At 35.6% G+C, this 15,385-nt stretch overlaps 1 protein-coding gene across 3 annotated transcripts in view; it reads left to right on the top strand.

The window, feature by feature from the left end:
- The window catches only part of TTLL7 (tubulin tyrosine ligase like 7), a 93,193-nt gene that overhangs the window by 46,565 nt on the left and 31,243 nt on the right, over positions 1-15,385 (top strand). For all 3 annotated transcript variants that reach the window (XM_032870229.1, XM_032870230.1, XM_032870231.1), the window contains exons 15-17: positions 3,230-3,435; positions 4,431-4,565; positions 6,525-6,605. In XM_032870229.1, the coding sequence (XP_032726120.1) occupies positions 3,230-3,435; positions 4,431-4,565; positions 6,525-6,605 (422 nt within the window). The remainder of the gene's footprint in view (positions 1-3,229; positions 3,436-4,430; positions 4,566-6,524; positions 6,606-15,385) is intronic.

Raw genomic sequence — 15,385 nt, 5'->3', positions numbered from 1 at the left:
TCTCCACCCCCACCCCTGTGCTTTCCCTCCCTTTTGGACACCAGTTTTATTTTATATGTTCACCTCTTTTTAAAAATGTGTGTATCTCTCTAGGTACTTGACTTGAACATCTCTGTGAGCCACGCAATGGTGAAATAGTTGAAGTTTTGTTCCCTCCCATTTTCATCAGGGCTGAGCACTTGAGTCAGGGCTTTGGGATACCTACAGCAAGTATTCTGGACAGTAACCAACCAGCTGCTCTGTTGGCTTCCTTTCCACCTTCCTCTTTTCTCTTTCTTCCTTTCTTTTCACATCCTTTCTCTCTTCCATTTGGTCATTCATTCCTTCTTTGATTTCAGATGAGTTCACAATTCTTTCATCCACAAATGTCCAGTGTGGTATTGCTGTTTTCTCAGGCTCACTTGGATCCCCCTTCCCCATTCTGCCTCCAAGGCAGGGGTTTTCTTAACTCCCATCTCTCCTGTCTCTGCTCGTCCTCCATTGTCCCAGGGTTCCAGGAAAGGGACCAGTTCAGTCAGGCAGTAAACACAACTGTGAGCCTTCTTTGATCTCCAGCAGTGGCTTATTTAATGTGTCAGTTCTCTGGAAATGAGTGTGTTTTAAACCTGGCCTTCCATACTTATGGCAAAATGCCAGGAGGAATACAGTACAAACAGACGAAGATTTTTAATTATCTCTTACCAAATATCATGAAGATTTTTAATGGTCTTTTCCTTTTCCTTTACTTTCTTTTACTGAATTATTTTATAAAGATACATGCTAGTGTTCCTGTCTTTGAGAGTTCATGTGTTTGGAGGAGAAATAATGTATTATGTTCCATTTCATTTATTTACTCATTTAAGATGTCTATTGAGCACCTGTTCTAGAGTTGCAAGCTATTTTATCAATTACTTCCTTTTTTTCTTAAAGATGCCTTATGTGCTTTCAGTGTATGTCTGAAAGTAAGGCTCTCTTTCTCTTTTGGAAGAGGACATTGTCCTGTCCAGATCTTACCAGTTGTTTAATCCCTCGTTTAAGGTGGGCATCCCTACGACTGTGAGCCAATCACGGATGAGGGTGGGGTTGTGGAAATGTGGCCAAGATTCCTAAAGCTCTGAGATTGTTCTTTTTTCTCAGGCTAAAAATAAATTGAGATCAGAAAAATAGTGTACTAAAAGTGTTTTTGAGTGTGAATTCACATTTTAAAGCTAGTTTAATTCAGTTATATGTATTTTTCCTTTTTAGTTATATATTATTTTTATAGTTGTTAGGAATTACCATGAAGGTTTCAATTTGTTTTATATTCTCTCTTTAGTATTACACTAAAGAATACCATAGCCACAAACCCTCCTTGAGTTTTCTTTCCAAAATGATGCTAATGATGGAGGGCAGAATCCAGATTATGTGTAACATATTCTGATGTAGAGATAACTTAGGAAATTTACCCTTGCTGTAATTTCAAAGATATATTTTGGATTGATATAAGGTATTCATACATAAAACTATATGAAATAGTTTTCTCATGTAACTTGTATATGCAAGTTACAACCATTTTTTGCTAATCTACCGAAATATTATTGCCATATCTAGTGATTTAATTATTCTGTCTGAATTTCCAGTATATGCAGGGAAAAAAATGGGAATCTGTGGTGATTCAAGAGAAAGGATATTTTCCTTCTGCACCTGTGATCAGATTGTACATTCCTAACTACCACTTTAAGCCCTCAAAGAGAGCAGAACCAAGGTGTAGGTAATAGTACATGCTTTTGTGTATTTTCGTATTAGAAGTCTGACCAGTGATATGTTCCTCACACAATCCTTTTCTAGAAGCATGGTCCTTTTAAAAAAATTGGATGTGACTTTTAGGTGCAGAAGAAAGTTAATAATTGGAACAAATGGAAGTTTTTTTTTTTTTAAACATCTTCTATAGCTTTTTTTTTTTTTCTTCTATAGCTTTAATGAGTGTATTTTTTATATTCACCAGAACCCAAACGGTTTTAGGATTATCATTGATTCAAAATATCCTATAGAAATACATCCCTAAATATAAGGTGTATGTCCATTGCCTTTATAAAGGTTTAATTTTTTTTCAACAGCTAATGAAGAGAAATGTTTGGGTATTCAACTTGCCTCATGTGAGTTTTATTAAATTATTTAATTACTGAAGATTGATGTATTCCCTGAGCAGAGAGAGAATATAGAACAGAAGAAATTTATAAAATATGAACTTAAAAATATATAACTTTTGATGATATTGAGGGATATTCTATTTCCCTGTGTCAGGAATCAAAATTTACCTGGAACACTTGGTTCTCTTTTTTAAATGGTATTCATTGGAAAGATAGTCTTTGGTTTTCCCTAGTTTGTTCTGATAACAACCCTCTAGATCCAGACATTTTTTTCCTTGACTTAAATCTTCTACTTTGGGAATTTAAATCTAGTTTTTTTTTTTTCATTCTTCTCTCCTGTGAATAATAAGACTACTTGTCTACTACTACTCTTATAATAACCAATTATATATTTAAACTCCATTAGGATGATCTTTATGTTTTTCTTCTGTTTTATGGTTATTTTTTTTCTTTTGTGCCCTAAATTCTGTAACATCCATTTATTCTGGCCACTCTCTAGACTCCTTTCCATCCCCCTCTATGAGTCTTGCCATAAAGTATTTTATTTTATAGAATCTGTACACAAATTCTAATAAATGACCTGTCTAATGCAAAGATAGTAGGTGGCATCATGCTTTAGAAAGAGGAAGGACGCTGACGTTATATAGGTCAGGACTTAAACCTGAGTCTGGCCACTTTCTTGTCATGTGACTTGAGAAAGTTCTGAGTCTTCAGGTGATGCAGATTCCTACTTCAGAGGGTTTCTGTGAAGATTAAGATTAAAGTATAGCACCTAGCAAGGTGTCTGGCTTATAGAAAGTACTCCATGAATGTTAGGTTTCCTTTCTTCTGGTTCTTCTAAGTCATGTTTCAAGAACAGAACTGGTTAAAAAATCATTCTTATCGTAGCCATTCTTAATACGTCATAGGGGTTCTGCACCAAGTTTACTGTTTAAATTGTAATACATCCCTAAATATAAGGTGTATGTCCATTAACTCAAGCTTATATTCTCATGATGATGACTATGCTTTTAAATTTATTGCTGTTTTGCCACCATGTGGTCTAATTGTTAGTTTAACTCCAATACAGTGGGAAACTTCACTAACTGCTGCTGTACTACCCCTCTGCTCCATTATCCTAGGCTCCATTAGGCGTTCAGTCAGTTGCCCTCGGTCCATCTCTTCTCAATCACCTTCCAGCGCAGACAGCCGCCCCTTTTCTGCTCAACAAATGACACCAGCGTCCCGGCCAACTTCAGGGTCTCGGTCACATTCTTTAAACCGTGCCTCCTCCTACATGAGGCACGTGCCTCACACTAATGATGCCAACTTTCCTAACTCTCAGATGGTAAGTCATCCATTCGGTCCTCTGAGATCACAGGAAGCACTACACTCAGGATTTGGGTGGCAAAGGGACCGGCTGGGAGGAAGACAGATTGAACTCCAGATCCTTGCTATAATTCAGCTCATGGTCTAGTGGAATTTGGGTTGTTCATCCTTCTTAACCTAAAACTTAAAAAGCAGACTCTCCTATTTCATAGAATCGGGGATGGACACTGAGAATGTTATTTTATTTTCTATTTGCTAATCGTGTCGGATAATTTTGTTGAATTTCACCTGTGCAAGTGTATCATTTTGCAGTGGTACTGTGCAGTACAGCTGTAAATTTGGGGGAATTTATTGGGTGGTAAATTAACCTTAATGGACTTCTGATTAATAGGTTAAAAACCAAACCATTGATAAATTATCCTTAGAGCACTGAAATATTAACATCGTTGATAATATTTTCTTGATATTTAAAGTAACATATAGCATTCTCTCCTTAGCATGAATACCAGAGATTCGTGTTGAAGAAGTCAGTGAATTTATTTTGCAACCAGGCTTACTTGTGGATGCTCAAATAGATGTCTCCTTGTACCTACACATAGGCCAGGAACTTATTTAATTTGTTTATTTAATGTGGATCGTGTTCCCAAAGAGAAGAGTTTAGAAAATGTAAATGAATGAATTTCACTTGGTAGTAATCAATAATTATTTTCTCTAATCAAGAATTGCCTACGGTGTATGTAACAAGGGAACTGACCAGGAAATCTTTTTAAAACACTTCTATTTTTATTTTATTTTGAGCTACATAAACTATAACTGTGTGGAAGTGCCAAAGACACTCTTGGGAAATCATATCCATTTAATCCTAAGAATAAATGTAAAAGAAATTATTTTCTTTTTCACTGTTTTTTTTTTTTAATTAAAAGTACATCATTTTTACCTAGAAATATCTTTCAGATTATAGTGGCACAATGAAATAAGACCCCCTCCAAATATCTGTATTCTTTCAAATTTAAGAGTGAGTCTTTGCAGCAACTGAGAACAAAGGAACAAGAAGACGATCTAACAAGTCAGACCTTATTTGTCCTCAAGGACATGAAGATCCGGTTTCCAGGAAAATCAGATGCAGAATCATTACTTCTGATAGAAGATGTGAGTATCTGACATATACAAAATTTCAAGGAGCTCACTTTTTTTGTTATTCTTAAAATATTAAAATTTATTTCCTGATGGTGTTATTCTCAATGACATGGTAAGCTTAATTGATGTTCTTTTCAACCTCAACAAGCTTTAGAAAATACAGGGGTTATTTTAATTATTATGATCCATGAGCAGTGAGATCACGTAATCAGTAATGCAAAATATCTTTTAGTGTCTAGTCCTATTTTAATGATGCAATTGCTTCATCAAGCAAGAATAATTACTGTTAAATAATTACTGCTCTTAATGATGAAAGAAATATCAAAGTTAAGCCTCCTTCTGTAAAGATTTAGAAGGATCTAACATGGAATGAGTTGTAATGAAAAAAATAGAGCCCTGGGTATAAAATGTCAAGAATATTTGAATGTGACACCGTGAATGGTTTTTGTAAAATTGTGAAATGGCTTATATTGGGTGTGTTTTTCTTGTTATAAACACATTTGCACCACCCAGTGGAACATTCTAAAATGACATAGTCCTAAAAATTCACATTAAAGTCAATGACTTATTCCTATTTTAGAAAGAAGGTCAAGTTATTCAGATATTTCAGGTGAAAGAGCATTCCTTCAAAGATTGGTTTCCTTTAGAAACGTCTGTCTCAAATTGACATTCCTAGGTAATCCCTCAGTAACAGAAGCTTGTTTTCTGGTTTCCCTGTTTTGTTTAGTTTTGGTTGGGATTTTGGTTTTTGGTTTGTAGTTTTTGGGGTGTTTTTGTTTTTGTTTTTTTGGGAGGTTTTTTTTGGTTTGTTTTTGTTGTTGCTGTTTTTGTTCCAGAGGAGAAGGCACCATCTAGTGGCCAGTTGGAAGATAAGACCCAGAATGATGCACTTCACATTTTATCATTACTTTAGACCTATCTGAAGCAACTGTCTTTCTGAAACAAAACAAACAACCCCTCCCCAACAAATAATAATAAAAATTTAACTTTCTTAATTTAAAAAATTAATAGTGGCAATTTCTATTTTGTAATCATGACATAATTATAAGCAAAATCCCCAAATATTATACATTATTTTGTTATATGAATATTTAAAAAACTGAAAATGGTATCTTACTTACAAACAAGCTGATATTTGTTACATCAAGGAAAAAGGAGGAAAAACAAACACTAGTTCTAAAACATTCTGTAGGTGTGTTTTTACTTGCATATTACCTTACTCAAGTTCTCTTCTAGGTAAAGACAACAATTTTGTACCATTTTACTCATATTTCTTAGAGATATTAGTTATACAGCAACCTTTTAAATCAGGTAGAAGAAAAATTAGATAATCAGAGAGTAGAACTAATATTTGTGGCTGATGTGATTGTTTTATAAGAATATCGGCTTACATAATTAATAAAACATAGTGGATAATTATATAAGATATTAGATTGTTTACTATATATTTACTATATGCAGAAAATATTTTAATTTGTTTGCTACTGAATATGTATTGCTGGAGTATATATTCGGAATTTTTGCAGATTTTTACCAGTAAAAACCCAATAAAAACGAAACAAATGAATAATAGAACCTTAATTATATACAAGCTACCTTCTAATGTATTGTTCAATATTCTGTTATTATATAGGGTGATGTGGTAAATATAGCTCTTGGAATTAAAATGGAATATCTGTGTTTTGGGCTTCTTCCCAGTCCTATGTACCTGAAGACATTTGACTTCCATTTATTAGAGACTGTGTCCTTTTTGTAGCAAGAAGAGGAAACTTTGGATTCTGATGGTTTCTTTAACTTAGAAATCTTTGCACATGTCTTTATGAAAGTAGACATTCTTTATTGCAAGTAATATTACGGTGCTTCCATTTCACAAATTAATTAGTAAAATTCATTTCAACTCATTCATTTACTCTTCGTTACTTTTGAGGAAATTTTTAAACTAAATTTCTTAATGGTTCTCTCCCAAAACAGATCATTGATAACTGGAAATATCATAAAACAAAAGTGGCTTCATATTGGCTTATAAAATTGGACTCTGTAAAACAACGGAAAGTGAGTAATGCCAAAAAAATAGATTTGCCCTTTGGGGTTATGTATTAAGATCATTAAATCATATTCATAACCAAACTATGTTCATGTTCATTTATTTACTCATTTCTTCACCAAATATTTATTACACAACTACTGTGTTTCAGGTACTGTTCTAGGTTCTAAGGATTAAAACAAATGAATTTAAGAAAAGCCCCATCATCTCATAGATCTTATATTTTAGTTAAGGTGTTTGATAATAAACAATGTGTAATAGAATGTAGGGTAGTTTTAAGTTCCACGAAGAAAAATAAGTGACGGTGAAAAACAGCGAGAAGGTAACCTTAGAGCAGAGACCTAAATGGACTAGTGCTGTGCAGATACCTGCAAGTACGAGGTATCAGGAGGAGAGAAGAGCAGTTACCAAGGCCCTGAGTCACAAGTCAGCTTGATGTGTGCACGAGGCACAGAAGGCATCATTTCATTCCCTTTTGATAGGATAGTTGGCCTGTGGCGGTGAAGAGTGAAGTGGTAGTGAACACTGAAGTGGGATGCGTGGGCCAGGGTCAGATCACAGCTTCAGAGGCTATATGAGCACCGTGGCTTTTATTCCAAGTGATGGGAGGTCACTGGAAAATTTTGAGCAGAAGAGTTACATAGTCTGGTTTATAGTTTATAAGAATTGTGAGAGCTTAAAGAATAGAAGTGGGGGAGAGGGAATGTGGCAGCATAGAAGCAGAGACCAACTAGAAGGTTTTTAGAGTGATGGAGGCAAGAGCTAATGGTTGATTAGCTGGGGGGAGTTACTGAATGGGCGGATCTGGTGAAGAGCAGGGGTTTCCTGCTATTATTACTGTTGTTTCATTTCACTTTGATTTTGGTTTTGGATGTACTAAGGCTGATATATTGATTAGGCATCCAGTTGAAGGTATTGACTGTGTAGTGTATATATGAGTTTTTGAGTTCAGAGCTAAGGCTGTGTATGGAGATACAAAATTTAGGGGTCAACCAGGATATTTAAACTGGTAGGACTAGATGAGATTACCTCCAGAGTGAGTGTGGTCAGGAAAGAGAAGAGTTTTAGGAGCTGAGCCCTTTACCACATCTACCTGTAGAAATCAGAGACAGGGGTGTGTGTGTGTGTGTGTGTGTGTGTGTGTGTGTGTGTGTGTGTTGGGGGAATGGAGTTAACTTAAGGGGACCAAGAAGGAGCAGCCTTCTTGAGAACCCATGAGAACTGGGTGTCCCTGAAGCCAAGCTAGGGAACCATTTTAAGGACAGAGTGATCAGCTGAGTCGGATGTGGCTGATCAGGGCTGTATGGTGAGCAGGAAGACCTGACTGCTGTTTTTGGCAATAGGAAGTTAGCAGTTACCTCATCATAACAATTAGGGGAATGGTAGGGAGTACACTTGAGTGGAGTTAGTTTCAAGGGATGAAAGGCACAGAGGAAAAAAACACAGCACAGGCCCTTTTTCAAGGAGTTTTGCTGTAGAGAGGAAAGGGAAAATATGGTAGCTGGAGAGCGATGTGGGTTAATGACAAGGTTTTGTTTTGTTTTGTTTTGTTTTTAAAGATGAAGATATTTGCAGTTGTTTGTGTGCTGATGAAAATGATGTAGAAGACAGGAATGGCACAGAAAAATAGAGGTGATAGAAAATCCTTGTGTAAGTAAGCTGGGATGGTTTGTCCTAACCAGGAGCATTTGTTCTAGTAGGAGAAGGCAGAGTCTGGCATCACGGAGGGAAGATGTAAAGGTTTTCTTCTGCTGGGGAGGGGTTTTAGAGATTGAAGGAGATGGTAAAATGTATGTGATAGTTATCTTGGACAGTAGGAGAGGGGAGTGGCCAGCAAGCCTGCCTAGCCCATCAAGTGCACTGCAATATTATTTGGGGGAAGGTATATTATATTAGTAGCTTTAATGAAGTTGTATTCCTTTGGGAATGCAAGCTATCATTTCCTCTTCCAAGATTTATTGCTAATAAGCTGAAAGTTGACACTGATCAAGTGATGATTTTTAAATTATATACTTTCATTTGAGTGAACTGGATTCACAATTTAGCATTAACACATTGAACAAATAATTACTTGGTGTTCTGACACGTGCCAAATGCTGGGCTGCTGTTGAGGAAGCTATAGCAAAGCTGGTACAGAGGTAGACTGAAAACACATTATAAGCCCTGAATACATGTTTGCCAAGTCACTGACTGTGGCCTTGACTGATTAAAATAAGGACTTCTTACTAGAATTGGAACCCTAAATTTCCTCAAGTCCATATACCTTTTGTAATCTAGAAGATGGAAGACTGTAGGTTAAGTTGCTAATTAAAATGAAAAAGTCCAGAAGCAGATTAAAGAATTTATTATTTAAACGCAGTAGAGAAAAGATAATTACCCCCCCAAATGATACTAAAGCAATTGGCTACCTATTTGTAAGAAAATTAGGTTGTAGCCTTATCTCTCACCATATGCAAAAATACATTCTAGATAGATTATAGCTTTATTTGTAAAAAGAGAAACTATTAAAAGCTTAAAAGAAAAGGATATGTTTGTAACCTTACAATGGGGGAACCACTTCTTAAGAAAGACCTCAAACCCAGAAAACTTAAAGAAAATATTGACAGCTTTGATTACATGAAAGCTTTGAAACAAATTAAAAAGCAGAAGCTGTGAGGAGAATGGGGTGAGGGGTATTGAGGAAGATAGATACTTGCAGCACATAAAACCCAGAGTAACACCAATAAAACAAAACCTCCTACAAATCAACCAGCAAAAGACAAACTACCCTATAAATATTAATAAATAAAATGGCAAAGTACATAAAAAGGCCATGAAAAGACAATTTATGGATCTTCAAATAGCCAATTAACATATAAATAGATACTTGGCCTCACTAATGATGAAGGAAAAGCAAGTAAAAACCATCATATTGGCAAAAATTAATAAGACAGATAATATCAGTGATAGAAATAGTATGCATAAAAGAGCCCTTGCTATACTATTAGAGGGAGAATAATACATTGGTACAACTGGAACAGTGATATGCAGTATCTATTAAAATTACAAATGTTCATAACCTTATGACTCAGCAAAACTACTTTCAACGTTCTATCCTACAGAATAATTGTGTGAGTATAGGAAAGATTGACATACATGAGCATTCGTTGCCATGGTATTTGTGAAGGTAAAACATTTGAAGCAGCCTAAATGTCTTATCAGGAGATTTATGTTTAAATAAATTATAGTGCATTTACACTATTTAATTGCATTACATTGAATACTCTGCTGAAATCATAGATCTTAACCTGAGAGTTAGAACAGGATTATGACTTACAACATATGAAACATACATACATTAGTACAATTAGCCAAACTTTACTAATTATGACTGAAGGATACAGTCAGTAAGCCCAGGAAGCCATGAGCCCATCAGCTCTCAGGTGTCCCTTTTCAAATGCCCAGAGGCATTCTGGGTTCAGGGTGATAAGTGCCAACTATGTATGGATCACCTTAGTACAGAGGGAGACTTCCAAATTTGTGTGGCCTTCATTTTCCTTCTCCATTAGTCACCCATGTAGTCTTTGTGACTAATTTCCATTCTCTAGCCAGCTGAAATGAAAAGGTTGATTGACTATGTTGTCTGATAGAACTCTCTGCAAAGATGGCAATGTTCTTTATTCGTGATGTCCAGTACAGTGGTCACTAGATACATGTGGCCATTGATTGAGCATTTGAAAAGTGGCTATTGTGATTGAGGAATTAAACTTTTAATATTAATTAATTTAAATTTAAATAGCCAAATGTGTCTAGTGGCTACTGTAGTTGATAGAACTTTCTCATTTATCTCTTTGCTAGAAAATTTTATTAGAGGGTTTGCAAGAATATCCCATAAGGTCATCATTGTCATGGGCATCTCGAAGAAGTGATGCCTCTGTCAACTTTTTCCCTTCTATATACCAGCCAAAAAGGATATCAAGTTAGCAAATTAAATGAACACATCATGTTGTACAATAATATATATTGTCCCATTTTAAATGACTTACGTGCATGTACTATTTTAAACTATTTTATTAAAATACTATTTTATTAAATACTACTTATTAAAATAAGTATTTTATTTTATATATATTTATATTTTACATATATAATTTATTTTATACATATTTACAGATAAACTATTATTTTATATATAAAATAAATTATTTTATTAAAAAATTTAAAATGACTTATGTGTATGTACTAAAAAGTTTTTTTCTTTAAAATTTTTACAAACCAGGTACCAAGTTGTTAAGATGGTGTTTTTCTCAAGGGTAGGTAGATGTACTGAGCCAGGGGAACGAAAGCGGTGACATTTGGTGTCATTATTGTTTTTGTGTATTTCTCCATATTTTTTTCAAGTTAAAATAATCTTTTTAAAAATGACAGAATAACAGGGAGACACAGGCATTCCTCTGAAGGCTGTCTGGACTACCCCCCTGCATCCTGCCCCCCGCAATCAGATATTAACTTTCTTTATTCTAAGTCCTTATGGCACTTTTACTCATTTGTACTTACACGATCTGCCTTGAGAGGTTTTTGTACTAATTTTTTTCCACTTCTCTAAAAGCCAGGGGCTTGTCTTACTTTGTAGTCACCTGTCGGAGGATTTCTATAAACACTTATTAAGTTGATTCAGTTCTAGACTCTTAGGAACTCTGTCAATGGCAGCTAGCTTCTTTCTGCTTCCGTTTTTCTTCACTAGTGATGTGTGTTTATTTGAACAGCATCAGCAAACTAAGACACTGTCATTCTGCTTTTTAAATGTGGTTTGAGGGATGCCTGGGTGGCTCAGTTGGTTAAGCAGCTGCCTTCGGCTCAGGTCATGATCCCAGCGTCTTGGGATCGAGTCCCACATCGGGCTCCTTGCTCGGCAAGGAGCCTGCTTCTCCCTCTGCTTCTGCCTGCCATTCTGTCTGCCTGTGCTCGCTCTGTCTCCCTCTCTCTCTCTGATAAATAAATAAAATCTTAAAAAGAAAATCCTTAAATGTGGTTTGAGAAGGTCTGATAAACATGGTATGGGATGATCAGACGATGTGTGTGCATAGTAATATTTGTGAATTGGAATTGTGAAACTGTTTCATGTTTTAGGATTGTTATGCTCAATTTGGTTTATAAATTTTGAGTGAAATTAAACAGTTGCTTATAAATTTACTTGCAAGTACTTTTGCCAGTATCTGCTTGATTTACTCTATGAATATTTGGAAGGAGTTATGTTTGTGTAATCCTTTCCTCGGCACCATCTCTGTGTTTATCCAAACTGTTCTGTTACAGAAGAGGAGAAAGCATCAGTGTGGGGGCCATGGTGTTTAGTACAACTTATATACCTAGTTACTTTTCTTTGAGCCCTTTTGTTGGTACTTTCAGCATAAAACAAAAGTACTATTTATCTTCTGTCCTTGTAAAAAGTAGTAAGACATCCCATCTTCAATACAAATCTTGTTAAATTCCCATAGTTTAGACTACCTAAGCAATTATAGTAAAACTTCTACATAGGTAATTTAATAGACGGTTCTATTTTTGGCAGAAGAATTTGTGGCTTGAATTTTGACTCTAAGCAGTAAGGGCTGATTTTAATAGAGCAAATTCATCCTGTCAAGTTGACCACTTTCATGGATGCCCTGAAAGATGGCTCAGGAATGGTAGGCTAGGCTGTGATGAGAAAGGGAAAGCCCAGAATTTACACACTTGCAACCCATTTGTGGCAGTTTTCTTGCTGTGGTCATGATCGCTATGTTTCCCTTTCTTCCCTCAAACATTTTATTCTTTAAGACCCTTTTCTAAAACAGACTGTAAGTGCTCAGATACGTGGTAGAAGGTGAGACACTCCTAGGAAAAGAAACAGAAGGCAGCTTTCAGCAGCATTCATACTGTGATGGCATTCCTCCCCCTACTTAAGCAAGGGTCATTGAAGAGCTCTCACCCATGAGTAATTATTTGAATAATAAGGAAATGAATTTCTGGAAAACTTTCCCTTTCTGTAAAATTAATCCTGCCAAGTTTATAGGTTCTTTCACCCATGCTCACAAAAGGAAGCATAACAAATACACTCATCATGAATGCAAATCATCAGGCCAGCCAGTAGTATAGAGGTCTTGAGCTCTGACATAAAGAGAGAGTTTTTAATTGGGACTTTTTTTTTTTAAGCATTTTGTTCACTTAATCAGTAGCATTAGAATGAATTAAGTGAAATACTTAAAATTTAGCTTAGATAGGATAAGTATAGAGATATATGGTGAAAATAATCATTGAGACAAAGTTAAATATGTTTGTCTGATTTCTTTATATATGTATATATGTATATATAAAATGTTTTTTTATTTTTTTATTTTCTATAAACTAAAATGTTATTTATAAAGATTTTTTTCCCTCTACCTCTTCCCAATCTTGTTTATTTCCAATGAAATGAGAGATAAAGTGGGATCAGAGAATGACTGACTGAAATATTTTTTTCTTGTAACATGAGAGCCAGTATAATAATGAGTTGAAAAGTGCATTGAAAAAGATTTTAAAAGCTAAAAATATTATATGTTAATATTACATAGTGGAAAGAGGTACTAGACTTGTAGTCACATCAATTTGGGTTCACTACTGCCTCTGCCCTTTACTTGGGTCAGGTGAATTCTCAGAACTTCTCTGAGATTTATAACATTAAGTATTGGAGGGTTCTTGTGATGTGACACTTCATAGGGAGGGTGCTCTGGCCTTGGAAGGTATGAAATGCAGGCTGATGTAGAGTATGTAGAAATGAAGTGTAAAAAATTGTCTGCTGGGTTGTAATATATTAGCCATTTATTTGCCTATCTGTTTGAAACCTGTGCTATTGCTTACTATAAAACCAAAAACTGCATCCAAGAGAACAAAAAGAAACCTAGAGTGGTGGGTCAGCCATAGTATGTAGAATTAGATATTATAAAAAATTACCTGTTTAGAAGACCAGAGATTTAACTACTTTACATTTAGATGTGGGTTAATCAGATCTATCCTTCTTAGGGCTGGGATGATAGTAATCATTGGAAGCTGTGTCAGCTCGATCTCCTGGGGAGCAGAGATAAGATAGAATTGGAAGTGGAAGAGATTTATAAGAGAAAACACCTCCAAAAAATAAAAGAGAGAGTTCAAGTAGGTAGGAAGAACCTTCAGGTTGCTATTTGCACCTGACAGTGGTGAAGGGAGCTCAGGAGGGTTGGGGAAGAAGAACCTAAACTAGTGAAGTTCTCAGAGAGCCTCATAGGGCTGATGGGGAGCCAGAACAAAGGTTGCCTGTAGAGGGACCTTGCTAGATGAAAATGACCCCTCTATGATTCTCCCATCCATGCTCAATCCTTTGGTTGGGAGCAGAGGAGAGCATAAGCTTGAATGTGGCAGTGGCTGCTGAACGGGGAAGCTGTCAGTTAACTGCACTCTTGAAAGCAGGTGAGTCCAATGGCATTCCACAAAGGCTGTATGTAATATGATTTAAGTTGACAAACATTTATTGGTTGCCATTTTGTATAAGAACTATGCTAAGCACATTGGAGATTTGGGGAGTTGTTCACTCATTCATTTAGTTACTTGCTCATTCTAACATGCATTCAACAATATTGATTGGGTGACCACCATGTCCCAAGCACTATTCTAGGTGCAGAATGCCCAAAACTCTCATTGAAATCTTTTTTCCATTTATGGACCATTGTTGAAATATGTATCTCCCTTTTTCTGTTCCAGGATCAAAGCATTTGCTGGTTGCTCATTAAAATGTTATAAAACTCTAAGATTAGAACCCACAAACACAAACTCTTTCACGTGCCTTATTTCAGATTTTCCTTAATGGATGTAAACTTTAAAGGTCAAGGATGAGGGAATTAAATACTGAAAAGAATCCTCACCAGGTGGAAATGGAAACAGCTAATCTTATTTAACATCATGTTGTGGTAACTCCACAGTTGCATAATTTAGCTTTCTGCCAAGAATGCAGTTGCTTCATATAATTTATAAGGAATATATGTTAAGTATGAAAATATTGCAGTGTTGGTGCGCTGTGAAGAATGCTAGATTTGCTGAAAAGCTTATTCTCTGATGTGATATGTAGGCATAAACTAAGATTGGAGGATGAAGAGAAAATATATAGTGATATTAAGCTTATACTATATTTGCATTTATGTGGGGGTTCTAAAAGATCTTTGTTGATCAAGTGTTTCTTCTCTAAATAGCAATTTCTTTTTAATACCCAGTGTAGTTGCTTCTGCGTGCATTTTGATGTTATTATTTTCCATCTCTTTTTCATTTGGGCTGACATCGATGCTGTACAGAGTGGTTCGTTTTGCATCAGCACAAATGCCTTTACCCTATAGCCATGGCTACTGCATGCACCATTAGTACAGCATGTAGTGATTTTAATGTTATCTCTAAACCTCCCTCACCTCATGCCATTATTTTAATTTAGAACCAACTGTTCAGCCATATGGGGCAGTTTGTCACTCAACATCTGTGTGTTCTTGCAAAATATGAATCTGTGTACTTCATGCCTTCAAATGTGCTATATTTCATATGGAAAAGACAAATCTTTCCATTTTATTAATGTTTTCATTGACTGAATCTCCCATTTATTTTTTTCCCTTGGAGAGCTTAATGTTGGTTCAGGATGCTTTTAAAAGTCACAATGTCAGGAAAGGATACCTGTATTCTACAACTTAGCCTCGCTTGAGTCCACAGATAAACACAAAGGGCACCTTGCTGGCCATTTGTTTTCATGGTTTGCAAATTAGTCATCTTCTATCCTTTTGGTTCT

The sequence above is a fragment of the Lontra canadensis genome, unplaced genomic scaffold, assembly GCF_010015895.1.
Source record: "Lontra canadensis isolate GAN:19392208 unplaced genomic scaffold, GSC_riverotter_1.0 scaffold40, whole genome shotgun sequence".
In the NCBI taxonomy this organism is placed as follows: Eukaryota; Metazoa; Chordata; class Mammalia; order Carnivora; family Mustelidae; genus Lontra; species Lontra canadensis.
This window is presented reverse-complemented; position numbering and strand designations above follow the sequence as displayed.